Source organism: Leptosomus discolor, chromosome 2 (genome assembly GCF_034619465.1).
Source record: "Leptosomus discolor isolate bLepDis1 chromosome 2, bLepDis1.hap2, whole genome shotgun sequence".
NCBI lineage: Eukaryota > Metazoa > Chordata > Aves > Leptosomiformes > Leptosomidae > Leptosomus > Leptosomus discolor.
The window spans coordinates 110,297,987-110,325,690 of NC_141392.1; the positions used below are offsets into that span (position 1 = coordinate 110,297,987).

Here is a 27,704-nt window from a genome sequence, read left to right on the forward strand (position 1 = left end):
GGCTTTTATATGCAAATACAATTGCATGGAGTACTGACTGTCATGAAGTAATTAAGTTCCTCACTTTTTTTTGTTTTTCTTTTCTTTTTTGATGAGAGAGGGAAGAAATAACAAGTTGAGTCTGTGTTGCCTTGATACAAAGGTAGGATACTTGCTACTGGGATAATTTTTCTCTGTTTTTCGTGGCCTTGGAGTGGATCATTTGCCTGAACAGAAGCTGAGCCGAGTCCTCAGCTAGCAAAGTCAGTGTTAAGTCAATGTTGGTCAACGTGTTATTTAGCCTACTTCAGTCATATTGGTCCCTGGATGTTTTGGCATTGTTCTACAGACTGTCCTCTATCGCCATAAAAATGTGGTAGCAGTTTCCAGACAAACTGAACTTACAAAACCTGTTCTATTGTGGTGAGTGAATATGTGAAGAAATGTTGAGAATAATGTAATGCTAAGGACTGAAAAAAAAAAAAAAATGTAGCTGGTAGAGATAACAGCATAGTTAAAGTGCTCACCACACTAATGCAGCTACTGAATTCTTGTTCAGAAATGTCCCTGGAGGATTCTTTGTCAGCGTATGTTGGTTCTGCTACTCATTCCTGGTTTTCCCATTGTCTTTTCCATTGGGTTGTGTTGTATCAAGGGGCAGCCTGATAGCCAGAGTTGGAAAGTTGACCCAAGTGAAAAATAACTTTTTTTTTCCCCCCTTGCATCATTTTAAACACTAATCACTTCTCTCCTGCAGTTTATGACACATCCCCGCAGGCACTTGCACTGGCACAGCTGAAAAAGCAGGCAGGGGAAGAAGAGAGGACCCAAGGAAGCCTGACCTGGCAGTTCTGTACATTTTCACCACGTTAGGGCTTTAGGTTTTTTTTGTTCCACTGCCCCTTTTTTCCTGGACCGGCTGGCTGACATAGCTAGATGCTTGAATTGTTGTCACTGGTGTGTGAGGGGCATTAGCTATCATTTCTGTTGATTCACGGCTGTGCTATGCCATAGAGGTTTGCTCTTCTACTGCCTAATCCCAGTGAAAGTAGGAGTTGGTTGAGAGAAGCTGTAAACCAAAGAAGAAGGTGGCCAGCAGGTTGAGGGTGGTTCTTCTCCCCCTCTACTCTGCCCTGGTGAGGCCACATCTGGAGCACTGTGTCCAGTTCTGGGCTCCCCAGTTCAAGAGGGACAGGGAACTACTGGACAGAGTCCAGCAGAGGGCTGAGAAGATGATGAGGGGACTGGAGCATCTCTCCTACGAGGAAAGGCTGAGAGACCTGGGGCTCTTTAGCCTGGAGAAGAGAAGACTGAGAGGGGACCTTATCAACACTTATAAGTGTGTAAAGGGTAGGTGTCAAGACAATGGGACCAGGCTCTTCTCAGCAGCACCCAGTGACAGGACAAGGGGCAACGGGTGCAAGCTGGAGCATGGGAGGTTCCACATTAACAAACTTCTTTACTCTGAGGGTGGCAGAGCACTGGAAGAGGCTGCCCAAGGAGATTGTGGAGTCTCCTTCCCTGGAGATACTCAAAACCCACCTGGATGGGATCCTGTGCAACCTGCTGTAGGTGAACCTGCTTTAGCAGGGGGGTTGGACCAGATGATCTCCAGAGGTCCCTTCCAACCCCTACCAGTCTGTGAAGAGGACTTGAAGTTTTTCCCTTACTGAGAGTCTGTGCTTTCTGACCGAGGCAGTCATGGGCCAGAAGATTTTATGAATCCCTAGGTCTATCTGGATTCCTGACCACAGTAGTACAAGTGGTTCATAATTAATCCAATGCATTTATGTTTCCAACACTTCTGTTTTTTTAAGACGTATTGTCATCTTTTTTTTTTTCTCTTTTCTTCTCCCCCTACCCCAAACTAAGGTGCAGAGATTAAATAACTTATCAACTGCATGCACAAATCTGAGACTTAGCTGGGAACTGAATCTATAACTTTTAAGTCTCTGGCTGTCAGCCCTCTCTTTGGGCTGTTATTTGTGATGCTTGTAGTTGGAGACACTCCTTTCACTTTGTCTCCAAGAGGGTAATTGCCCTTTGGTGCAGTCATCAATGAAATTACCATTCCTCTGTAGTCAGCTGATTGGACGGTGCTATTCTGAGGTTATTTTTAGAAATCGCTGAATACGGGATGAGGGAGTTTACTTCGCATACTCCCATCCAGACAGGTGACTAATAGAACCTTTGAGATCGCTCTGTGTACAGGTTTGTTAGAGTAGATGCAGTTCAAACTGCTGAAGAGGGTGAATAGAGCTGTGTGTGACTTTTATGGGCTTTTTTAGGTGTGTTTTTTTTTCCCTTTGTCTGTACTTAAACTCCAGGTGAAAAGGCCTCTGCACTTCTGCTATTATGTTTCAGATGTGAACTGTAAAGACGCTGGAGGTAAAACTTTCAATGGCTGTAGCAGTACCATGACACTATAACATTAACGTTAAGGCAACATCTAAATCTGTTGGTTTCTGTGGAATGCTGCAAAGATTTTTCCCAGCTATTTGTGGTCTGAGTGGATTCAGTTTAAGAATGCTCCCATAAATATGAGGGATAATATTTCTTTTTGCATTCAGTATGTTAAAATAATTGGATAGGGTCCTAGGGGCTGACTTTTCCACATAATTGCTCTTACATAAATTATTAACAATAAAACAATGGTAGGTCAGATGTGCAGCTGCTGCAATTCACTGAAATGTTTTGAATGAAAACTGGAATGAATTTGGTACTTTTTGTTTGCTTTTTTAGCATGTATCATGCTAAACAGTTCTTGGCATAATACAATTTGTAGTCTTCAGTATTGTTCTTCAGTGGGGTCTAAAGACATCACCATCCCTGGAACTCATACTTTAATTTTCTTGCAATTTTGCAAAGTGTCTGTCTGTCTTTCTGTCTTTCCTATAATTCTGTTTCTCTGTTCTGGAACAACTGTACATTTTGGAGTCTGCCCATATTTCACTTCAGTAAGCAAAATGGTTGCCTGCTTCCACTTCTTTCTTTGAAAAAAAATGATTATGAGTGCTTGAATATTCTGGACAGGATTTAAACTTGATTTTTATGTTGTGTTGGTGAAAGCTTTGCCTACTGACAAAATGTGTGAAAGGTATTTGAGAGATATTAATTTATTTTGTTAAGCATAACAGAGGAAGTTCATATGGTTGGGAATGCAATTAAGTAAGTAAATTATCCAGGAAAACGGAAATTAAATTCAATTCTTAATATTCTGCCTGGAGAAGTGATACTGCTTGTTTCTTCAGCAGTGTCAGAACATACAATGGTTTGAAACTATTTTAAGCTTCTTTAATAATTTAACGTAGGAAGAAAATATCGTGTAAATAATTTTGTTTTAGGTGAAACTATTTTAGATCGTGCTGAGTATATGTGATGCTGGTCACTGGCAAAAGAGGGAAGATGTATTTTTCTGGACAAGGGGACAGAATAAGTTGTATGGGTGGGGGGTGCGAGCAGCTGAGAAGTAATTTATTAATTACAGAAATTAAGTTAACTAGCACGATAGTGTTATAATTACAGAAGGTTTCCAGGGCACAGGTTTACCAGAGGACAGTCCAGTATTTCACATTTAATTTTTCTCTTTTGTTTTAGGCTCTGGATGTTGACCGAACTGTTCTCTATAAAATGAAGAAATCTGTCAAAGCTATAAACATATCTGGTCTGGGTAAGTACAAAATAATTCCTAGTAGTTTATATTGGTGAAATTGAAAGATTTAAACAGTCAGTTGTCTTGCTGAATCAGAAAGAGTTACGTAGATAACTGAGAAAAGTGTACATTTTGAATAGGAGTCTTGAACTAGCTGCTTGATTATGAACTCAGTAAGGATGAAATTTTGTGAAGTAACTGAACCTATCTATCGGGCATACTGCTACCAAGTGGGTAGGCTATGCTCTTCTCTTCCCACCAGGTCTGGGCTCCCTGCTCCTTCTGCCGCCTCTGGTGCTTGGCAGATCCCTAGATGAGATTTTTAGCTTGTATAAAGCTGCACATGCAGTGAAATCAACTTAACTCGGATTAGATGTGCACGTGAAATAGTAAGGCATATGTGTCATTGAGAGCTGAGGGCACGGGAGGGGTGAAATGACTCTCTTTGGCAGCAATAAGAAGCTACATTGGCTCTACTGCTTTGTGAAACCTCACCCTTCCCGGTGGCTTCCAGTTATGTATGTTGAGAACCTCATGATGAGAGAGCTCATGAGCTGCAGTTTTTTATTGTTGTGATGCACAAAGATATTTCTCTTATAACACTGATTAAAAAAAGGAGTAACTATTGCTGCATGCATTTTCATATGTGTGCCAATCTCACTGAGTTTTCTGTGTTTATCTTTGAAAAAATAACTGAAGCTTTTGTTTTTGTGGATCAGCAGCATTTTGTAAATAAGAAACAGCATTTGTTTTTGTGGTTAAGAAACAGCGTTTTGTTGGCTTTTGTTCTGCCTTTGCAGTTCATAGCAATTTGAGTTAACAAAACCTATATTATATGCAAAATAGATAGGCCTGGCAACCTTGGAGAGCCACCAATATCTGACAGAACTTGCGGGCATGTTGGTGTTCAGATTGTTGCTTACAATAAGAACTGCTGTTATGGTGTAGTTCTTATCAGCTAATTGAAAGAAAGTTCCTTCTTGCCTGATGTAATGAAGCTGTTATCTTTGGATCGTGGAGGGTCCAGTTTAAGATTCATTTGGATCTGTGTCATCTGTTACATATTTATTTGGCACCCTTTCTTCTGGTTTTTTTGGTTGTTTTTTAAAAATTTTTGAGTGCTTGACTATGCCTCATCATCAGTGTACTTGTTAGATCATTGCAGCAAATTGCTACAGTTTTTGCATAAAAAAGCAGTGCCTTGCCTAGTTTTTAAATTCAGGCTGCCCAATCTTGATAGGAGAGGTTTGGAGGCATTTCTCTTCCATCAGCAGAAATATCACTAACCCAGCCACTTGCCAGCCCTTGGGGTTTCTATTGACAAAACAAAAACTGTGGCCCTGCGCTCATAAGAACACACTTACTGGATTTTTGATATAGGTTCCTCAAGTATTAAGTATACGTGTTTTGGCTTTCTTTTTTAACCTGTGAATTTAGAAACGGCTATGGAGGATTAGATAGTGGCTCCAATTCATACGTAATTCAGTTTCTTACCTACAAAAAGCCTCTAAACCCTCAAACAAACCTGGCTCATATATATATTTTTTTTTTGATAGATTCTAAACCTTTTGTTTGTAGAGAAACTTAGAATCCATCAGGAAGAAACCATAGGACAGGGACAGTATTTTGGAGGGTTCCATGAAAAAATACAATTTTGTGTTCTTCAGAAGCACTTGTGGAGTACCAGCTTGGCTAATAGTGTTGCTGCAGTAACTACCATCAACATTCTGGGGGATGTCTCCGAACTGCTGTTGAGCTGCTGGTTTGTTGGCTTTGTTTAGTCTAGTACATAGATCCAGAAGAACAGTCCCCAGGGTGCTGGGCAATGTAAAGCTTTTGGGGATGGTGTATGGAATAAAAACCTCTCGTTTCCTGAGGTAAAAAGTCAGCATGGTTCAGCTGCTGATGGCACATCTACCTACAGAATTAGTGGTAGTAGCCTTCTCTTGTTGCTGTATGAATCGTGCCCTGACCTCCACCCTCACCTGGGTTCACGTACGCTGAGCTGGATGCAGGAAGCAGTAGGAATGGAGACAGCGATAGGGAAGTAATTCACCTTACTGGGTAGCTGTGTGATCTAGAGGAGTTGTGACCTGCCCCATCCTGGTTTTTGCTGCCTGCACCTGTTTGTTCAGAGCTTTTCCAGGTACGTGCATGGTGCACAGTAGTATTAGCTGAACATCCTTACTTCATCCTACAGCTCAAGTAGCAAAAAGTTTGGTAAGTGCTCAGCCCCTGCTGTTTATGCTGAGGAAAAATAAGTACAGTTTACTGCTAGGACGTAGTTTTAAAATTCAATGGCTATATGCAAACTATCTTTTACAGACTGCAGATTGAAGCGCTCAAGGTAGAAACATGTAGAATTAATGTCATTTGTGTAACTTCAGTTCTGTGTGTACATTATGACAGTCTTTAATTACATGATATTACACTGCTATTCCACAGAGGTTTAGTTTCCTGTATTGGAAATTAAAGAAATTTGTAGCTACTTGAGAAATAATGTTCTTGAATGGCTGTCCGAATAGGAATGTGAACAGACGGGCTTGTTCTTGAGTTGGAACGTACTAGCTTTATTGAACAGGTTGTATAACTCATAGAAATTTGGAGAAAGGACGTTGCATCAGGAATCCTTTTGGATATTAAAAGTGTTGATGTATACAAATGGGCTTGAAATGAAACTGGATCATTGCTTATTTGAACAGATTAATCCTCTCTAAATAATCTTCAGGATTTATGCTGGTCTCATGTAATGACCAAGAAAAGGTGTTTGTTCTTATTAATGCATAATTTGTTTTCTAGGGTGTGGGGGTTTTTTCCTGACTTCCTTTGAAGCGTTAGAAACTGGCCACAGCTAGAATAAGAAATAGGCAACATTAACTTTCTCAGGTGCCAACTTGGTGTGCTTTGTCTATGTGCTCAAGCTTGACATGGTCACTAAGCTTCAGTTCAGAAAGACTTTTTATTCCACAGATCAAATTGACAGGGACTTTTTATGCCTGTCTACACAAGCAAGTAATCTGGTGTCCTAGGTGTGAATCCATAGGTTGAGGTAGTTAAGGCTGAAAGCCCTTCAGATTTGCTATATATTTGAGTAAGGAGAACTTGCTTTAGGCCTGGATTTGATCTCCATTCCCTGGGCTGAATAACATCCCAACAGGTGCAGCTCAAAGCTTTCTGAAAGGCAGAAGTGTTAGGTGTGTGCTGGACAGCTGGCATTCGTGCAGCCCACACAGTGATTCAGAACCTGCTGTCTCTTAAGCACTGGACCGCTTCTGGGGCAGAGCTTCTGGTTTCACTGTCTCAGAAATGAATCTAGTTGTCGTGAACCAAACCTGCTTTGAGAACTGAACTGGCCAGTGGTAAATGCAGACTGCCTGGATGTGCTTCAGACCCGCCCGTGCTGCTGCTCTGAATCAGAGAGCTAACATAGATACGGGTTTTGTCCTCATCTGTAAGGTAGGTTGTAGTCTCGTTTCCCAAGATGACCTAAGAGTCTTACTTATCTGTTGCCTTCTGTTGTAGAGATCCAGGACTCTGGCAACACACTCAATCTCTGTTTCTTTGTTCAGCACACATTTAAACATAACACACAGTTAAAATTAGTGAGCGTTAAGAAAAGACTCAAAAAGTTCATTACAGGAGTTGGGAATTGTTAACGCAGTCTCCGACATGGTGCAGAAATATTGTGGGTCGTCTTACAGTGGACACGTGTGGGATGGTTGTCTTGTCTTGATGACACATTGTCTTTGTACAGCATGTGGATAGATACAATTAAACCAGAATTAGTGAAATACGTTGCACTTCTGGCATATTAGTATTAAAGTGTAAATAATAAATGTTTATTGTATCAAGTAAACATTTTTAGCAAGAAATCTTCTGAGAAGCTTTTTTAATTTTTTTTTAATAAAACCACCTCAATTGTAACTTCAATAATCTTTTTATCTACTGATAATATTTTCATGTTTTGCTCTTTTTGAAGCTCACGTGGAAAATGAAGAACAGTATACACAAGCACTGGAGAAATTTGGAGGCAACTGTGTTTGCAGGGATGACCCAGATTTGGGAACAGCATTTTTAAAATTTTCAGTGTTTACAAAGGAATTAACTGCACTCTTCAAAAATTTGGTAAGAATGACTTAAGAAAAACATGTTGGAATTTTAAGGCCATTACAAAGGCTGTGTTTCTGAATTATAACAGCTCTTCATGTTGAAGACAATTTGTATTTTAGCATCCAGCGTTCTTAAAAAATTCTTGGTTTAGGAAAATGTCTCATGCCCTAGCCTTTCCCCTTGCAAAACTCAAAAAAACTCAACAAACCAACGCCCCCTGCCCCCCCCCCCCCCCAAAAAAAAACCCACCCAAACCACCACAAAACCCAAACAAACCCAACAAAAAACCCTCTTCAAACAATTCTCATGTCTAAAAGCTTCCCACAATAAAGTAGTTATAACATGTATTATAAAACACACACATCAATTTGCTTTAGAATTGTGAAACCAGCAAAACCCGACTTGGTTTACTCTGTCTTCATGTTGCTTTTACTTTACTTTTTCGTATTTTCCATTTGTATTTATAAAGCGAGGCTTTGGTGTTCCTGGAAGAGAGAATCTCTTGCTTCTCAGGGAAGAGAGTCAGGAAAACAAAATCAAACATAATGCTATAATGACAGTAGTGTCCACTGGGGACCAATCCTGCAACTGAAGCCAGTAAGGCTTAAAAGGGACTTTTCAGTGAGCCAAATGGGATGGAGCCAAATGGAAGGACAGGAGTTTTAATTATGAATGGAGAATTTTCAGCCTCAATTTCACATTAATCAGAGGGCACAAGAAGAGCAGGTTCTGACTACGAGCTAGAGCTTTCCCATGTCTGAGTAAGTCCCAAATTTACTTGACACCACAGAACTCTCAAACCTAGTGGCTAGGAAGGGGAGATGACCCAAATTCCTACAAGCATTTAAAAGTCTCTGCCTGCTGAAATCAATGGGATGGAGACACGTCAAATGCTTTTGTGAGTCTAGACCAAATGTCTGTAGCTTGCAGCCAGCTGGTCATAATCAGTTCTTTGGGGAATGTTTCCAGCTGATGGGATTTAGGGCAGTCCCATTCACTCCCTGATGCTGTCCTCTCATTTTACCCAATCATAATATTGATGAGAGAGAATCTAGCCCCAAATGTATTTGTCAACAGTGAAATGTATTTCATATTGGCCATATTGATTTGAATATCTCTGGATGTACAAATATTATCTGAGATTATGTATTGGAAGAGGCATCCTTACTGAATGTGAGTCAGTCAGTTATCCCGAGCCTCCCATATATAGGCAGACTGCTCATATGGAAGGGGAAGTAGAATGGGTCTTCGAAATGATACCTGCTGTTGACTGAAAAACCCTCTCTATCATCTATTAATTGCAATATGGTGACTTCATTAGGCAAATGGATCTGGGAAATGTGATGTTTAGATGGTTTTAAAAAGCAATCTACTAAAAGCTGCATCCTCTCCCCAGAAAAACCTTTTAATGTATTATATTTCAAAAAGACTCTTAAAAGCTAAAAGATGTTTCTGTTTTACCAAAAATCTTAGCTATTTGTTCTCTTAAAAACAGTAATGACTATCTTTGCAAAATGTTTCTGACAAGAAAAACTTTTCTTCCACAAACTGGAAAGGAAAATAAAAACAAGATAAATATCTTCAGGAAGTGGGATCCATGTTTTTATTACCTTTTCTTATCCACGTAAGCATTTTGTGTGTCTTCTCTGAGGAATATCTCTAAATCTTTTTGCTGTGTACTGCTTTTTCACTACCAACTATGTATTTTTACTTTTGTTTGTATGTATAAGAGGCGGCTATGTTATGAGATAAGAGCCAAGTCTTTAGTTTTTCTCAGTTTGTGATTCTGATTTTATCTGTTATTGAAGCAAATAATAATTTTGCATGGACATGAATGTAAGTGGGTTTTTTTGGTTTTTTTTTTTTTTTCATTGCAATAGCATAGGCACCTTCTCTTTTCTTTAGTACTGTCTGGTGAAGGATAGATCTCTGTAAGGTTCTGCTCTTTCCTAGTATGATTCATATTGTTGAAGTTTGAAGTTTTTTGGTTTTTTCCTGACTAGCAAAGAAAAACTGAAGAAATGGAGGAACCTAATGGTTCTTGAATTTGATGTCTTTCCAGGAAAATAGTTTCCTCCAGAAAGAAATACATATTAAGAAAAAGATGTAAACTTCATTATTGATTGAAAATACCAATTTATAAAAAAAAAAATCTGTAATTATAAGCCAAAATTATAGTTTTATTTAACTTTGCCTATTAGAAGTTAATACCACTAGAATAAATTGTTGGTAATTGGTCACTTTGAAAATCTGTTCCCAAGTCCACTGACGGAGGTCTAGGTTTCTAAGAGGTTACAAGGGTATTGTCTAGGGTAAAAAGTCATGTACAGTAGTTGGAAATAATTTGGGGTGCTATTTTTTTTAGTCATAGGCATATGTGAAACAAGCCCCATGCATTCTCGCAGTGTGATGAAGTATCCAACTCTGAACACTTTAAGCATGTTGGCAGGAAAAACATCCCTCTCTGGTGTTTCCTTGTAGCACCCAAGATATTTCAGTTGTAAATAGTTTCATCAAAAATGTAGCCAAGGATATATAACCTGCTGCTGTTTAAAAAAAACATTCTGTAAGATAATTTTAAAAAATAAACCTATCCCTGGAGTTTCATAGGGCACTGAATTTCCACAGAAGACTTTAGCTGAAATGCATGGGGAATGTGCAGGGAAGTGAGAGGACATGTTCAGACTGGAACAGATGCCAAAGCTATTAACACTGGCAAAGCTTTAGGGCTACTGTCAAGTTTTGCTTTGTCATATATTTTTGCTTTTGTTTCTAGAAGCTGATGTGTTCTGTCAGCTCTTGGCCTTGGTGGCATTTAGAGCTGTAGCTCTGAAGTGCTTCTGCAAAAAGATTTTTCTTAAACTTGTGTTTAGTAAGACAGTGGTTTTAAGTTCTTGTTTTCTCTAATATTTTTAAAGGTTTCTCAAAAGACTTCGATGTTTTTGTGGACTTACCAAGCCTTCAGTGTTTTAAAATATTTCATTAAGAGCTGAAGTGAGGTTTTTTGTGGGTTTTTTTTTTTTTTCCTTCAAATCCAATTATGCAACTGTAAACTTTTCAAGTTAAAGTTTGGGTCTTCGTTTTTTTATATGTGTTTTGCTATGCTTATTTTATGTGTGCACTTTTAAATAGTCTATAAAACAAAAAAGAACTTTGAAGAACTTCGGTTTTTCACATTTTAAGCCATTTATAAAACACATCTTTAAGAGAAGAAATAAATGGACATTTACTATATATCAGGTCCTTGTCACTACTCATTTTAGCCTTTCTAACATCATTTGCGTTATTTGGATCAGTTTCTGATCTACTGTGCATTTTTTTCTCTTGCCCTAGCTCCAATATCAAGCTACAAATTTTTCTTCAACTTCTGTGTTAGAAGTGTTAGTAAGAAGATTGAGCGGTCAGTATGTCTGTTTTGGTAGTGAACGATCAGAAAATACTAGAGGCATTTTCAGAGGTAACGTCGTATCTTTTGTGACATGTACAGTATTGCTTCTTGATGGTAACCTTGGTGCTAATTCCTGACGGAATGATAGTGCCCACAGTTCCCAGGTGGTTAGGTCTGTGTGGCACTTGCTTGTAGTGTTAATTACTCTGTCCTCCCAATAAATTTAGTGCCAAGTCATAAAGGTGTGAGTCTTCATATAAAAAATGTGAGGACAAGGAAAGGCTCATTGCGACGTGTTTCACTTTAAATATTTTTTCCTTTAAATGCTATTCTTGGATTGCTACACCAAGAAGAAATAAAACCTGTAGTTACCTGCCATCTTTGTCAGCTCTCCTTGAAAAGGGGATTGATCTGTGAAGGTGAAGTAGCTATTTGACAAATTCTGCTTTCTGTATACGTTGTTCTTCTACATAGTCTGGTCCTTTTTTTTTGTTTTGTTTATTTAACTTTAAAGCTAATGAAATGTGCTGGTTTGAGAGGACTGGAATCTGATATTTCCACTCTGTGGAAGGTAGCTGGGAGGAAGAGATTCCATGTGAGAAGTTTTTCTATTAATAATTCTTGGATTTTTAGCCAGGAGAAATGGAAGAACAGTGATAATATTTTTCTGACCATATGCTCCTGTTTTACTTAATTTTTTAAAAGTAAGAGGAAAGGAGATTTGCTTAAATGTAAAAGATAGCAAATAACAAAAGTAAAAGAAAGGTCTTTTCTGTATTGTCTAATAAACTTAAGAAATTGATGCCCAGAATTTTCTCTCCAGGGTAATAGTTCAGACTAATGTTTTGGAAAAAAAAAATGTTTGGTGCCTGAACCTTCACAAGCATATTTTGTTTAGAAGGACTCATCTTAGTTAAGAGCATAAAAAAAGCTACAGATACACTTATTTGAGGTTGGAATATTATATTTAAAGCTTAACAATTTGTGTTGTTCCTGTTCACTGGTACACTTGAGGAAAGATTGGCTTAATGGGGAGAGGAAAAAAATTAGACTACTTTTTGATTTATGCTTGTAAAGATACAAACCAAGATTTAATAATTCCTCCTTAGTGGCATGGGTTCAGCTGCACCTGGAATCGTCTCTTTATTTCTTTGCCAAAAAGATATTGATCCAACTGGAAGAAATTCAGGGGACAGTAACAAAAAATGATCAGGGCTTGAATAGGTTGATTCATGAAGAAAGCCTAGAAGAATTGGAAACGTATGGTTTGCCTCAGAGATAACTGTGGTTGTGGAAGAGGAAAATAATAAACTGCATATAAATGGGATCTTACTGTGCAAATACTAGATGAAGTGTCCCAGAGAAGGTGATAGAAGCTTACCGCTTAGGTGTATTAACCTAGGTTAGAAAATGTGCAATTGGGAAATCTCCTCCATTGGCAAGGAAGATGGGCTGGGATAACCTCAAGTCTCTTTCTTCTTTGCTTTTAGAATTCTTCACTTTATGCTGTTAAAAATACCTTTAAAAATGTATTTCCTGTCATTTTGTGCCTGCACTTCCTAATAGAGAAGTTCCCAGCCTGTTGTTTGTGGTGGTACAGGGACTGTTTCCAAGTAGTACATGGTGGCAACACTTGGTATCACATGTCAAAGTTTTTTTCTAGGCAGCAGAGCCAGCAGCAACCTGTGGGCACTTAGTGGTGATCAGCTCATGCTTCGCTGGAGTCACCTTTCTTACAGCCTGTGTGGGCAGTGGGTGATGTCCCACCCCAGCCACCGGCCTGGCAGGACACAGTTTGTGCTATGGGACCCACCACTGTGCTGCAGGTGGGGCAGGGGCGAGGACATTGTTGTGCGAGAGGGAGGCATGGTGCAAAGATGAAAGTTTGTGCTACAAGTCTTCATGTTACATGATTTTCTGAAGCCTTGGGGCTAGATGCTGAAAGCTTGAAGTTCAGACAAGCTGGTCTCATCTATAGTGGATGTTCTGATTTTCACTTGCTCCCTGCTGTGTTGATTGGCCTTGTCCTACTAAAGCTCACATCACTGGGAAAACTCTTGGAAAGTATGAAATCCAATAGGACTTTCCATAAAAAAACCCAAAAAACAAAAACCAAAACAAACAGGGGTTTGCAGCAGGCAGTACTACCATCACTTGTGCACGCCTGAGTTCCTTGGTGATTGAGCAGCCCATAGCCGAGTCCATGGACTGCATCTAGAGTTTAGTAATGGCAATAGGAGTCATGGCATACACCGTTTGACTGCCTGAATTCTAGTTTAAATTGAAAATATTTAAGGTCCTCTGTTCATCTGTGTGTTAAGAAAAGTATTTAACTTCTGAAGTACTGAAAAGACTTTTTTTTGGCTTGGATTCAGAACACAAAACCTGTTAAGTACTGCAGGCACCAATGTCCAAAGCTGTTTTGGAAAAGACTCATTGAAGTAATCAGGAGGGCTGGCAAGTAAAGAACTTCAGTGTTTAGCCATAGGCTCTTAAACTACTTGAAAATCCTTCCCCTTTGCAATTGTTGGCTTGCCTGTTGCCTCTACTATCACTTCTGGCAGCTACATGTTTGTTTATTTTTATGTCCTCCCTCCTGACATTTCTTCTTCTCCTCCTCTGAGCCTTCTCCAACTTAGGAAGTTTTAATTTATTACCCCGTCCCTGTCATCTTATCTTGTTGGAAGCTGTCAGAGGAAAACTGCGACTCTGCCGAAGCAGCAGTGTTGGAAGTGGAAACCAGGTCAACTATATTTTTTCTTTCTTGTTTTTTAAAACACATGGAACTTGCTAGTGTTCCTCTGAGACAGGATGACTTTAATTTCTGTGAAGCTTTCCTGCACCTTTATGCCTGTTTCTTTTTAAAGAATGTTTTAAAACATAAAATAGTCACAATATAGAGGCAATTGTATACATTTTAGCTCCTTGTATACACACAAGAGTGGGAGCTGCAGCATATTAATGCTTCACTGCATGCCAAAAATTGGTCTATATTTTTAGATAGTGCAGCTTAAGCTTCTCAAGAAAGAAGGGGAAAAACCTGTAAGATCCTTCTGTATACTGCTTGCTGATTTATAAATACGAGGACATATGATTCATCTAACTAGGTTAATAATGACAAGTTCATGCATTATTTATGTTTACATTTGTTGCAAATAAAATAGGAGCATGGGGAATACAATAAACAGGCGATCACAGAATCACAGAACGTTAGGGGTTGGAAAGGGACCTCGAAAGATCATCTAGTCCACCCCCCCTGCCAAAGCAGGACCACCTAGAGTAGGTCACAGCACACAGAAGGAATTAATTTGATTAGGCAAACATTCTCCAAACTTTAAAAAAGAACATTGGGGGTTTTCTCCTTTTTTTTTTTTTTTTTTTAAAGTTGCTTTTGACTTCAAGCTCCATGACAACTTGAAATTCTAGGAAACATCCAGAACTGTTTGGGAGGCTGATTGATGTTTACATTAATATGTCTGGGATAATACGTCAGTTCTTTGTGCCTATTTATCTGAATTTGAAGAGAGGCTATGAAAGTGTTGATCTTTAGGTTAGATTTTTGACTGCATCATACTAACAAAATAGAATAATTAAGTAGAAAACTTTGCATAGGATGATACTTTAGATGAGATCTCTGCTGCTTCTCCGCCTTGATATCCATTCTGGATGCGCATGTCCGTAGGTGCATGCGTTCCGTCTGTCTTCTAGAAGTTTTTATTTTTTTACTGAAGGTTTGTGTGATATAAACCTTTTAATTTATCTCCTATATCTACAACATATAATTTTATTAACTTTGAGCATGGTTATGTTGATATGCAGTTGATGTGCATGGTTATGTTGATATTCTAGTACTGCTGAGAATTATGAGGTGGATGGTTTCCAGCACTGCGAGCTAAGCGTGTGTAGATGTTGCTCATTGGATTTTTATAGGAATTATTAAAAAACCCCAAACCACAGAGAGTTGAAATTTAACTTGTTATTCTAAAGGGCTGTGGTTGAATTGGGGAGCTTTTTGGGGAGCAGAAGAAGTAGGGTGGAGGGGCAGGGAAATATGATTTGTGGTGAGGTTTGAAAGACCAGATTTCCTATATTTCTTCACCATCCTATACAGAGGAAATCTGTTTAACCTTTAAAATTGATGTATGTTCACTTTCTCTTTGATTGATGGCTGAAATTTCAAGCAAATACAGTAAGATAGTATCTTTGAAGAGGAAGGGTGGGGATTTGGGGGCTTGCTTTGTTTGTTTTAATAGCAGCTGTTGAGTACCACTGGGGAGGGGACCCCTGAGTTTGTTCTAGTGAGGCCACCAAGCAACTACAGGGTGATAATGTTTTGTATTTTTCCATTCTGGGGAGGCTGCAGCATCACAATTGGAAATATTTTTTCTTGACCTTCCTGTTAGTGTCCGTCCATCTCTTGATGGGTTACAGTAAAAGGGGCATTAATGTTTCCGACATTGTTCCTGAAGAAACAGAAGCATTTGTTGCTACATGAGGCAAAGTTCTTTCTGTACTTTGAACATTCAAAATCCATCTTCATATATGCATTTCAGTGCTTCATAAAAAAAAAAAAAAAAAAAATCAAACACTGAAACCCATCCAAAGGCAACCCTCACCAAACTGCTGCAAAAGTCATTCTGATTTTTTTTCCGTTGTGTGGTTCTAAAATACTCTGGTTTTTACTCCTCAGTGCAATCCATTTGAATTGTCACAGTTTAAACTGTGTTTATATATCATGTGCCATACCTTGAACATTTTCCTTGAATCATAAAGGTTTGGACATGAAGTCTTTCTTTTCCTCTTGGATGCTGCTTACTGTCTTAGTCATACTGTCTTCATTCTTTTTCCTTATCAAAGTGTTAGCGTACAGATACTTATCTAAAACTGATTATTTTACTGTTTTCTTTGTTGCAAATTTATTTTTCTTCTTTAGTTACTTGTTTACTTTTGAATTACTTGCATACTCAAAACCTCATAAAATTCTTATTTCAAAGTTTGTATGAGATAAATAAGGCAGATGTATTACTTTTTAAAACACATGGAAAATATTCAAATAGTGTCTTTTTCACAGGCCAGCATTCTTTGTCTTTATAACTTCTGTCAGAGTAAGATGCCATGGACTGTGAGAATAGCAGATAGGTTTTATGGAATAGGTCTGAAGAGGATGGAAAATAAATAAGATTAATTTAAAAGATACTGGTGAACTTAAAACATATAAGTGCTGAAAAACTGTATGATTGTTTTCATATAATTTCAACAGTGAAATGAGGCATTGTAAAAATTAGTGGTCTTACTTTGCCATCACTGTTGGATGAGATATTTATCATCAGCGGTAATTCTGCAGGTTTCCCGCTGGCTTGGGTTATAGTGTTTCCAGAGTGACTTTAATTAACTCATGTTGCCTCCATCTTTGATTACTGACTGTACTGATAAACATTCATAAAGCAGGGTTAGGAAAATAATACAAGATTTCCTTGTGAAACTTTCTGAAATGTGTGAATTGAGACAGCATATGTTCTGCATTAAAATATATTAAATGTTTTGATGTAATTTTCTTGTTACAGATTCAGAATATGAACAACATAATCACTTTTCCATTGGACAGTTTGCTAAAGGGAGATCTGAAAGGAGTAAAAGGGGTATGTTTCTCTTTTTGTTTATATATAAAATACATTTAGCTAGTGTGTTAATCTTACTTGATGGAAGGCATGAGATACTAACGTAACATATTAGCTTAATAAACAAGAGGGGTGGGGGTGTGTGTGTGTGAATGGAGTCATTCCTTCCGTTCGTGGCTTCACATATAACATGCTTTTGACTATGTATACAAAACAACATTTGAGAAGCTTTAAAAGCAGCCCTGAGATGTAGAAGATAAGCAGAGAAATAGGTGTAAGAGTTTAAATATTTACTTAGTTGAGGAGGGGGTAGTGCTTTATTTAAAAGACCTATTATTAATATATTTATTTAGCATTCTAAACTTACCTGGAACTATACAGATTATTAAGAAAGACACATTAGGCTGCACAAGCATAGAATTTTTCTTAACAAAGCTGAAATCTATTTGTGCCCTAAGGATATTTCCTATTTGAAGTAATAGTAACTTAGGACTCAAATGATGATATGTTTATAATAAATTTCAAAGCCTATAGCAAACAAACTTATTTGGCTTATGTTTCGTTCACTTCTGAGCAAACAGGAAGCGACTGGCAGCTTTTGTTCTACAACATCGAAGGAAGAAGAAAAATGGCCTCTGTAAATTACTGGGGGATAGATAGATAGATTATTTAGTAAGATAGGCTCATTATCCGTGTTGCTTGCTTCCACGTATCACTTCTCTTGTTCTTCCCTTTTTCTATGTCAGAATAAATACATTTATTACAATACATTGTTGCCCCATGTTCCTGACTTGAGAAAATAATGAAATGCTGCTTTAAATAATTTCATAATTGTCAAAATAACTAGCTGACATGTAAGGATTAGTTCCAAATCTGTAGTTGCAAAGTTTTTCCAGTGTCTGACAGTTAACAATAATTTTTTTGTAGTCGGCTGATCTCTTGAACTCCAGCAGAATTTCAACTCCTGCATTTTTAGACATCAGCGAAATAATTTTACAACTTGTTAAGATCACCTTATCCAAATTGGCTTCTTCAGAGGGAAAAAAAATAAAGGAATTTGGAACATAAGTAATTCAAAATTCTCACAGAATTAGCTTTGTTGAACCATAAGGCCTTTACTGTTCCCATTAAGTCAATGGAAAACTGATTTCTTTAACTTTAGTGGGATGAATCAAGTCCCTAGCCAAGGCCATACCACAGCCTCAGGACAGGTGCTTCTTTCCAATGGAGCCGGAGACAGAATGATGAGAAAACAACTGATTTGATTAATTGCATAGTGTGCTCTTGGGATGACATGTGGTTGTACCTTCTAAGGATTAAAATGAAGCTGTAAAAAGCATAGTAAAAAAGCATCCTAGAGATACTTTTAAAAACATAAGTGTATTAATTCTGTGTACAAGATTGTTTTTCCTATGTGCAAGACTGCTTTTACACAACCCTTAGGTGAGCTATTCAAGAAAGAGCGGAGTCCCTTACTCTAGTTGGTGCTGCAAATGGCCAAGGTGTGTCTTCATTACTAGATCCACAGTATTTTTCATGTAAATAACTATATCTTTTTCTGTTTTCTTGACAGGACCTGAAAAAACCCTTTGATAAAGCTTGGAAGGACTATGAAACAAAAGTGTATGTATCTGTTATTTAAATGGGAAGTATAACTGAAATCTGTAAAGGTCATCGTTTGATGTTAAGATTCCAGCTGGAAGCCCTAGCTGGGAAGCTGAGCTTTTTTTTTTCTTGCCTTTTTTTTCTTAAAACCTGGAGCTGTGTGAAAATACAAGTGCATAGACACAATCATTTTGAATTCTGTCATATACAACTTCTTTAATGAGTAAATTGTCTTGTGTGTGTGTGTGTCTGTGTGCCATGATAGTTAGCAGCTGTGGTAGACCTCTTTGCTTAATGAAGTTCCAGGTAATAAGCATAATCTACTGATGTGTGTTCTTCCACGGCGTATTCTTCCACTTCCATTGAGAAAGTTTTGCTTTAATTGGGAAAGAAATTTTAAAAAAAATTTTGATAGTATCCATATTACTACCCTGTAATCTACTACATGGGAAAGTCCACTTCCTTTTCTGCCTTCCTCTACTTTCGGAAGACGCTACTATACGATATGAAAAGTTAGCCACCCTGTGTTTTCATTCTTAACTACCAAAAGTGCAGCAACGTAATTGTACTTGATGTCCTTTTAAGCATTTGTTGTTGATGTTTTTTTTTCCTTCTCCTCATAAGTGACTAATTCACTATAATTAGCAAGTTTCTTTGGTTGAAGAGCACAGAGGAAATTATATACTTTATGCCCAAGTGTTTTGAAATGTCTTAACAAAAAATATCAAGAATGTGCAAGTCAAGATGTAGTTCTGGATTTTTTAGGCTAAAACCGTTGTAATGAGACTGTAATGTCTCTGGCTCTAGCACATCTTCTGAGACACTGCCCAATGCTGAGGTCTCTAGGAAGACTATTGGATGCTGAGCCTTTGGCACTTACCAACGGGGTGATAAGGCTGGTGGGGGTGTTTGCCACCATTCCAAAACTGCACATGATTCCAGATTGATCCAGTACCAGGAACCTTAGTAAACCACATTTAGTTAGTGCGGTTTGTTTAAAGATATGGATGTTTTCTGCATTTAATGACAAGGTTGGCTGCTCTTGGAGGTGTATTGTGTACTAGAAGTGGATGATCACCTTAGCATGAGCCACTTGTTTGAAGGTACCTGATGCACAGTATAAACAGCTATAAAATCAGTTTTAGTAACAGAATTTTATATCCAGCTAAATGAATCAAATGAGTCAACAAAGCTCAGCACCTGAGATCAAACATAATTAGTTTTGGAACCTTGTAAATCTTCAAGTGGTTTAGTGCCCTACATCAGGAACAGTTGTTTCCTGGATTGGCCAAGTGAATTGTATCAGCACAGCTGATAGTCTCTGAAGTAGAATTTCATAGTGGGTTTTATTACTTACTCCAGTCTTACCTGGATTGTGACTGTTGGTTGAGTTTTGTGTCACGCATCCAGCATCTTTGATGTTCTGAGATAGTGCTGCATGTATCAGACCATTTCTGATTATACAGGTCCAGAAGAATCACACATGGTGACCCTGTTTAACATAAATAGCTTGCAGATCCCCAGCCACCTAGTTTGGCTGAGAATCTAGCACCTTTTTTTTAATAGTTTTTCAGTTGCACAAAAGTATAATGATTCTCTGGTGCACACTGAGTTGGCCCATCTGAAGTCATGTGCAAACATTCTTCAGAAATTGTTCCTGTAGATGGTTTACTCACAAAAGCAACAAGTTTATCGAGTTAGCTAAATTTCATTATTCCTTTTGTGAATAACAATGAGAATGATCGAATTACTGCTTTCTAGGCTCGATTTCTGAGGAGGACCTGAGTGGCTTTTGGTTTTTGAAGCTGCCTAGCTATAGCTGTATTTTCATAACAAGCCATTCTGAAATACGGAGACTTCCCATCTGACAGCCTGAATCCTTGGAAGATTGTGATGGCTCCAGTGTTCTGTGTGCTTAATACCAGTGAACAATCTCATTTGGTGCCGTGCCAGTTATCGTCTGTTGAAGTAATGTAGATTTCTAATCATTGCCTGTGGCAGTAGCTGATCTCTGAGGATGGGCCATAAACAACAGTCCTGTAATTTAGTTCACTATTGTCTGCCAGTGCTTGATTGCTGGATCTGAAAGCTTGTTTACTTATGTATAACTTATTCATAGTGACATCCCACAAAGTTTATGTGCAGAATTTAAAATATGTTTGCACACTGCTGGCACATACACCAAGAACACTGTTCCTACTGGACCAAGATCTCTGATGCTTTTAGAATTTCTGATAGAATATTCACCAGGATGAGTATGTTGCAGTGATGTAAAGATTTGTACTTTGATCCTCAGTTAGGTCAGAGGAGGTGGTCTGTTCTCAGAGTCAAGTACTCCAGAAATATTTTAATTTGTTTTTTTAACTTAACTAAGTACTTGAGAAGTAAAAATGCCCATAGAAAATGTATTTGAATCCATATATTTGGGGATTCTCATTTGAGTTTAAGGACAGTAGATACCCGAAACCATTGTCGTGTAAGTTATTTCATTCAGGACCTGAAAATGTGATGTTGACATTGTGTTTATTTTCTGTGTGTGGGACTGAATACAATGCTGATTGTATGATATCACGAGATACTTTTTTTTTTTTCCTTTTAACCAACAGTCCTTTAGAAAGCCTGCTTTATGACTTTGCTTTCAAATAAGATACTTGGGTTTTGGACTGAAATAGGTTCCTTTTTCCACCGTAAGGAGATACCTCTTTCCAAGTTAACTTCTGTAGTTTCTGCAAGATTTTTTAACAAATGAAGCAAACCTCCTTGGCAGTGCTTATTTTTAAGCCATTTATGTGTCAGGTTATTCAACATGCAAAAACTGAACTGAAGGTAGCACATGTTCATCAGGAAATTCTTTGAGATCCATTACCATTTTCTGTGATATTTCCAGGTGGTGGGCTGGTACAATTGCTGTGTGCTCTGATTTTTTTAAGTGATTAGATGAAAGCCCCACATCGATATTGAGTTTAAAGCCTTTAGTCTAGCCTGTTGGAATCCTTCACTTTGATCAAGCCTGAAGGATCACCTGCTTGAGGCTTGGGATAGGGAGCCTAGGAATTCTGTGTACGGGAAAATTCTTTAAAACAAGGGGCTTTTGTTTTGCTTGTTGTTTTTGTTTTTTTTTTTTTTTTTGTGTGATTGCTTTGCAACAGCAGAAATTACTTATTGTGGCTTAAGTTTGGCAGTCAGGGAATATTGTTTTTCAGTGTAAACTGCCTCACTTCTACCAAGGAGCACACCAATTTGCTGTAGTTCTGTTGAGTGAAATTCAGACTGGAACTTCCTGGAGACCCCTGCCCCTGCAGTAGGACTGCGGGATTTGTCAGAACCTCTTGTGCCTAAGTTCCCAGATAAGTTGAGACGATGCCAGCTGTCATTACTGAGCATTGGTCTTTACAAATCAGAGACGGGAAGTTTAGTGATCTGATTTTGAAGCTAGGGTGAGAATATTAATTTCAGCCTGAATCTGTTCAAGTCAGCTTTATCATCTACTAAAGTTTGGACACAGGAAAACAGTGAGGTTTTTCTGGGTTACTGTTATATATGCCACTGAGGTTTCTTGAGCTAATAACTGTTTTGATTCTGTGGCTGTCCCAAATGGATCTGAACTTCTTTATAGTTGTGCATTTTGGTCATCTGTAGCAGTGGGTGGGTGCAGAATCATATCAAGAATTCTTAATCATGAATTTAATTTCTTTGTTGTAGTATCTTCATAGTCTCTGCCTTAACAAAAAGGGCAAAGGGACTGGGAGAGCTACCCTCAATCTTGCCTACAGCTTGTGTTGCCAGAGTGGGATGGTGGATGTAGATGTTGATAGCCAAAGGTTTGCTCAGTCTTCTTCAATCTGTTACCTTAGATGAGTCCTTGTTTGGACTGTCTAAAACGAGTCTTAGGTTTATGCTAGTTAGCTGTCTTTTCCAGTAATACTTCTTCAAATATGTGAATATCTCTTTTTATTCTTTTCTTTTTTCCTTTCTTTTTCTTTTCCCTTTGGGTTAACAAACCCTACCTGGAATCCAAACCATTCTATGATTCTATGATGACTGTGAGGGTGGTGAGACCCTGGGACAGGTTGCCCAGAGAAGCTGTGGCTGCCCCCTCCCTGGCAGTGTTCAAGGCCAGGCTGGATGGGGCTTGGAGCAACCTGGTCTAGTGGAAGGTGTCCCTGCCCATGGCAGTGAGGGTTGTAACTAGGTGATCTTTAAGGTCCCTTGCATCCCAAACCATTCTGTGATTAACAAACTGTTCAAGGCTGCTTGCTCGTTGTCTGCATATCCCTCTGTATCGTGCTTAAAATCATACAATTCATCTGCATTTCCTAGTCACAAGTACAGACCTGTGAAGCTATGTGCAGATACCAAAGTGGTATTTTTGTACTCTGTGGAGAAGTGACAGTGTCTTCATCCTGATTTCTGTCTGAGTAGGCTGTCTTTATAAGGAAGAATTGGAGCCTATTTGCCTCAATATCTCATCTCTCTTACTTGCACCTTTGTGGTGACCTATCAAGTGTTAATATACCCAAGTGTGACCTATTTGAAAAGAAGTTCAGCTGATTTAAAAAACAGCATTTGTTTTGCTTTTTCCCGTAACAAATTCTGAGCTGCTACTTCAAGCTCTGTATGTAATTAAGTGTATTTAAAAATTACTATGTATCTAGTCTTGTTTGGGACAGTGATGTTAAGATACATTCTTAGGCTCTTGGATTGCTGTCCATCAGAGTTGATTATTATGCAATTTCTTTGCCCTGAAGCTGCGTAACTTCTTGGAGTGTTTTCCTGAAGATCATCTTAGCTGAAGTAACTGAGGGAGGCTGAATCCATTTTTCTTTATACCTTGGGACTGTTCTTAAATAAGGGAGTAAGAGGAACAAGTAACCCATAGTTTATGCCAGCCTACCTTGGTCAAAATTTGGGAACATCCTGAGGTGACATTCATGAATAATTCATCTTTTCTCACCATCAGTCATTAGCATGCTTCACTTGAAGCCATAAAGATTTGAAAATGTTTTTAAAGCTTTGAAGTAGTTAAAAGCAGTGCCTTTCTCTTAGGACCTCAGTTACAGTCTTTGTTTCCCATACAGAGCTGGGTGATGCTGGCTGCTGCTGCAGCACTGCAGCAGGACTAGTCTGTCTGTGTCCTTTGGGTAGAATTGGTGCAGATTGGGCTCTTTTTGTTATGAGGCAGTTGCTTTCCCCCATGTACTTAAACACTAATGGCAGGCACGCCGGGGGAGCATATGGGGAAGGAGTACACATGTCATAAAAACTGCTCATTCTCCCAGCAGGCAGACCATATTCAACAAGGCAGCAAGCCAGATTTCACCCACATTGTTCAGTTTAATCAGTCCTGTTGTGGTAGATTTTGAGGTAAAGACTTTGTATCAATTTTGCACAGGAAACAGAAGCATAAGCTTACTGAAGCGTATTATTTACTCATTTTTTAGCTGAGCAGTAGTGTCTGTATTCCAGACATAAACCTGTCTTTCCTGAGAAGAAAGAAATGTTAATTTTTTTAATAAAGGTGTCTTATTTTTAGGCCTGTAAATATATACTATCTTCAGAAGTCCTCTGCTAATAAGTGTTGTGCTAATGCTGTGAAACATAAATGCTTAATGAAAGCTAACAAGCTTTTCCTGGGAAGGCTGGCTCCTTCTTTTCCTTTGCCATTCTCCTTTTAAATTCTGGGCATGAGGTCTATTCTGCGCAACTGAGTGAAGAGCAACAAGTTCTTTGAATGTGCTTATGGGACTATACCATCAAGGCAGTAGGCTGAGGTGCATTACTGTGCAGAAACACAAGCCCTCATGTCTAGATATAACTCTGTCATTAATGATTTGTTTCTGAATCATTTGAAGTTAATGGAAGAATGAACAAATTCTTATTACAGTCTTCTGTAGAGATGTCTGCATAGCTATGTGATTAAGTGATGATGTTTCCAGTTTGGTAAGCTCTTTTTTTAAACAATATCTGAAAACATGTTCTAAAAATTCTGCAAGCTTTTCTCAAATTACTGCTTCAAGACCTCTAACTTGACTCAGTAGATCATTGATATTCATAGATCATCGATATTTCTGCCACGTTTCCTTTTAAAGCATGTACATAAGACAAATTTGGGGTCACCTTTTGAAAGTAGTGGCATAGAATGAAATTGCTAAACAAGGTAGCTTTAATATAGAATCCTAGAATAGAATAATAGAATCATTGAGGTTGGAAAGGACCTTTAAGATCATCAAGTCCTACTGTAAACCATGTCACTAAGTGCCATATCTACACATCTTTAAAATACCTCCAGGGATGGTGAATCAACCACTTCCCTGGGAAGCCTGTTCCAGTGCTTGACAACCCTTTTGGTGAAGAAATTTTCCCTAATGTCCAATCTAAACCTCCCCTGTCACAACTTGAGGCCGTTTCCTCTCATCCTATCGCATGTTACTTCGGAGAAGAGACCGACCCCCACCTCACTACAGCCTCCTTTCAGGTAGTTGTAGAGAGCAATAAGGTCTCCCCTCAGCCTCCTCTTCTCCAAACTAAACAACCCCCGTTCCCTCAGCTGCTCCTCATAAGACCTGTTCTCCAGACCCTTCACCAGCTTCATTGCCCTTCTCTGGACACGCTCCAGCACCTCAATGTCCTGCTTGCAGGGAAGGGTCCAGAGCTGCACACAGCACTCAAGGTACGGCCTCACCAGTGCTGAGTACAGGGGCACAATCACCTCCCCACTCCTGCTGGCCACACCATTGCTGATACAGGCCAGGATGCTGTTGGCCTTCTTGGCCACCTGGGCACACTGCTGGCTCATGTTCAGCCAGCTGTCGACCAGCACCCCCAGGTCCTTTTCTGCTGGGCAGCTTTCCAGCCACTCATCCCCAAACCTGTAGCGCTGCTGGGGTGGTTGTGACCCAAGTGCAGGACCCGGCACTTGGCCTTGTTGAACCTCATACAACTGGCCTTGGCCCCTGGATCCAGCCTGTCCAGGTCCCTCTGCAGAGCCTTCCTGCCCTCGAGCAGATCAACACTCCTGCCCAACTTGGTGTCATCTGCAAACTGACTGAGGGAGCACTCAATCCCCTCATCCAGATCACTGATAAAGTTATTATATGGAACTGGCCCAATACTGGGCCCTAGGGAATGCCACTTGTGACCAGCTGCCAACTGGGTTGAACTCCACCCACCACAACTCTTTGGGCCTGGCCATCCAGCCAGGTTTTTACCCAGCGAAGAGTGTGCCCGTCTCAGCCATGTGCAGCAGGACAGTGCTGTGGGAAATGGTGTCAAAGGCTTTACTAAAGTTCAGGTAAACAACATTCACAGTAAACTGAGTGACAGTGAACCTGAGAATTTATATTAAGTGTTTTTATTTTGAAAGAGGTTACCTGCAAATTAAATGGGAAAAGCTTTGAATGAATCTGCAGATACTATGGATGAAATACTGGAAAGATCTGGACATGTTTCACTCATTCTGCCCTCTTCTCCCCAGTCCTCCAGTGCAGGATGAGTGAAAGGGAAAAGCTTTCCAGCCTTTCCAAAGGGAAAAGATGACTTGGGCAATAAGAGAGTCATGCTTTACTGTCAGCCCTGACAGACAGTAGGATAAAATAAGATGGAGGTGTTTTCACTGAAAGGCTAGGATGCCAAAGCTGAAGTTGGAGAGTCATGCTGAAAAGGAAGACTAGACAAAGAAAGGATATTTGAAATGAAAATATATAGTATTATTTTGTCAATCAAAATAGCCCTTGGAAGCCCTCTGTTTTCCAGAGTGCTCCCTATTCAAGTCTGTGCCTTCCAGGTGTTATTCCCAGTCTCTGCACCTTCTTGTGTACATACCAAGACTCAGCCTGGCTCACTGTTGTACGGGGAAGGAGAGGAGGAAAGACAGAGTTGCTGCCCAGCCAGCCAGTTGACTAATGCTGCGTGTGCACAGGGTGTTCTAGTTGTTTACCCTTGTTGACTGGCTGAAAATAATTACTAGTCTTTGGCGTGTTAAACAGTAAAATAGGCCCTGTCATTTTTAAAGTTTAAAAAAATAAAAATGCCTACTTTATTTATACCATGATCTGTATGACAAAATTCATTTCTTTGAAGTACAAATTAAGATTTCTATTGAAAAGCAGTTGCTTTTCAAATTGGAGCTGTAAAAATAATCATATAGTGGAAGGTGAATGGGCAAGACTATTTATTTTGTATCTGACCAGCTTTTCTGTTGTAATCCTTTGTCCTGTATTTCAGCTTTACTTGACTGTTGCACAAACCTGAGCTCACTGTATGTTAGTCATGTGCAGCTGCGTTGTAAATGGGCTGAAGTGTGCTCGGATTTTAACCTTAGTCAGCAAAGTCTATATATGTGATATGTGCTGCATGAGCTTAAAGAACAGCAGCTTTACAAAACATTTTCTTCCTTCTTAATGCTTCTAGAGGATTTTTCTAGAGTTTTCCCAATTTTCTTATTGATTTTGCTTAATTGATCTGCCTGGAAAATCTGAATCCCCTGCAATATTTGGAAATCCCATAGTGGAACATCGTAGAATTGTCTTTGCCAGAAGGATTTGGTTAGTGTCACAGTAGAGTGACACTTTAAGCTGAGTTGACCCTTGCATTTGGCTAGGAAACAGCCAACGTGTATCACTCAGAAGAGTTGCAAGAAACACTGCTATATGTGGTTTCCTTGTTTCCAGAGAAACGAAGTGCCCCTGTAGTATCAGTCAGACAGGAGGTAGCACAGTACTGTGGCAAAACAACAGGTTAAATTCTGGTCTACAAAGTTGAAAATGTAGTTAGAGATTAAAAACATAAATAATAAGGAAATGCGAATGTGAGATGCACCATCATGTCTCTCTGGTACTTGTCACTGAGAGATGATTTGGCTTTTTTGTAAAGCATCTCTGAATGTTTGGAGCCGTGGAGCCTGAAGCTCCAGCAAACAGGTTCAAGGCTGTCTTATTTCTCTGAATTAATTGGTAGATGTCAGTACGCTTTAGCCTTGGTTTAACTACTTTTTGCCTGTGGAATATGATTTTTCCTTTAAAGAGTAGAAAGGACACTTCTATGGTAATCTAGCTCTTTCTTTAAAAGGAATTCAATTTCTTAAGACAGTGTATGCTGTAATATTGTGCATAATGTTTGTCTCTTCGGCAGCATTAGTTGTCTTTTGGTTTAACTATCATTTAGAGACACCTTATGACATGTTAATAAGATCTTAAAATCTTAGAAGTGGTTGTGTCATCCTGTGTTTGAGTATTGTTCTCAGTGTAAACACTGAAAGTACAATACAATAGCAATTGGTAGTTGTTAGATTTGACTCACATTTCAGTGAATCCTCTGGCCTCATGAGTTGTTAGATTAATGAGGAAACTGAGAG

At 38.9% G+C, this 27,704-nt stretch overlaps 1 protein-coding gene across 3 annotated transcripts in view; it reads left to right on the top strand.

Moving 5' to 3' along the window:
- ASAP2 (ArfGAP with SH3 domain, ankyrin repeat and PH domain 2) overlaps nucleotides 1–27,704 on the top strand; it is a 91,259-nt gene that overhangs the window by 20,558 nt on the left and 42,997 nt on the right. For all 3 annotated transcript variants that reach the window (XM_086461563.1, XM_086461564.1, XM_086461565.1), the window contains exons 2-5: nucleotides 3,577–3,649; nucleotides 7,611–7,756; nucleotides 16,694–16,768; nucleotides 18,321–18,370. In XM_086461563.1, the coding sequence (XP_086317689.1) occupies nucleotides 3,577–3,649; nucleotides 7,611–7,756; nucleotides 16,694–16,768; nucleotides 18,321–18,370 (344 nt within the window). The remainder of the gene's footprint in view (nucleotides 1–3,576; nucleotides 3,650–7,610; nucleotides 7,757–16,693; nucleotides 16,769–18,320; nucleotides 18,371–27,704) is intronic.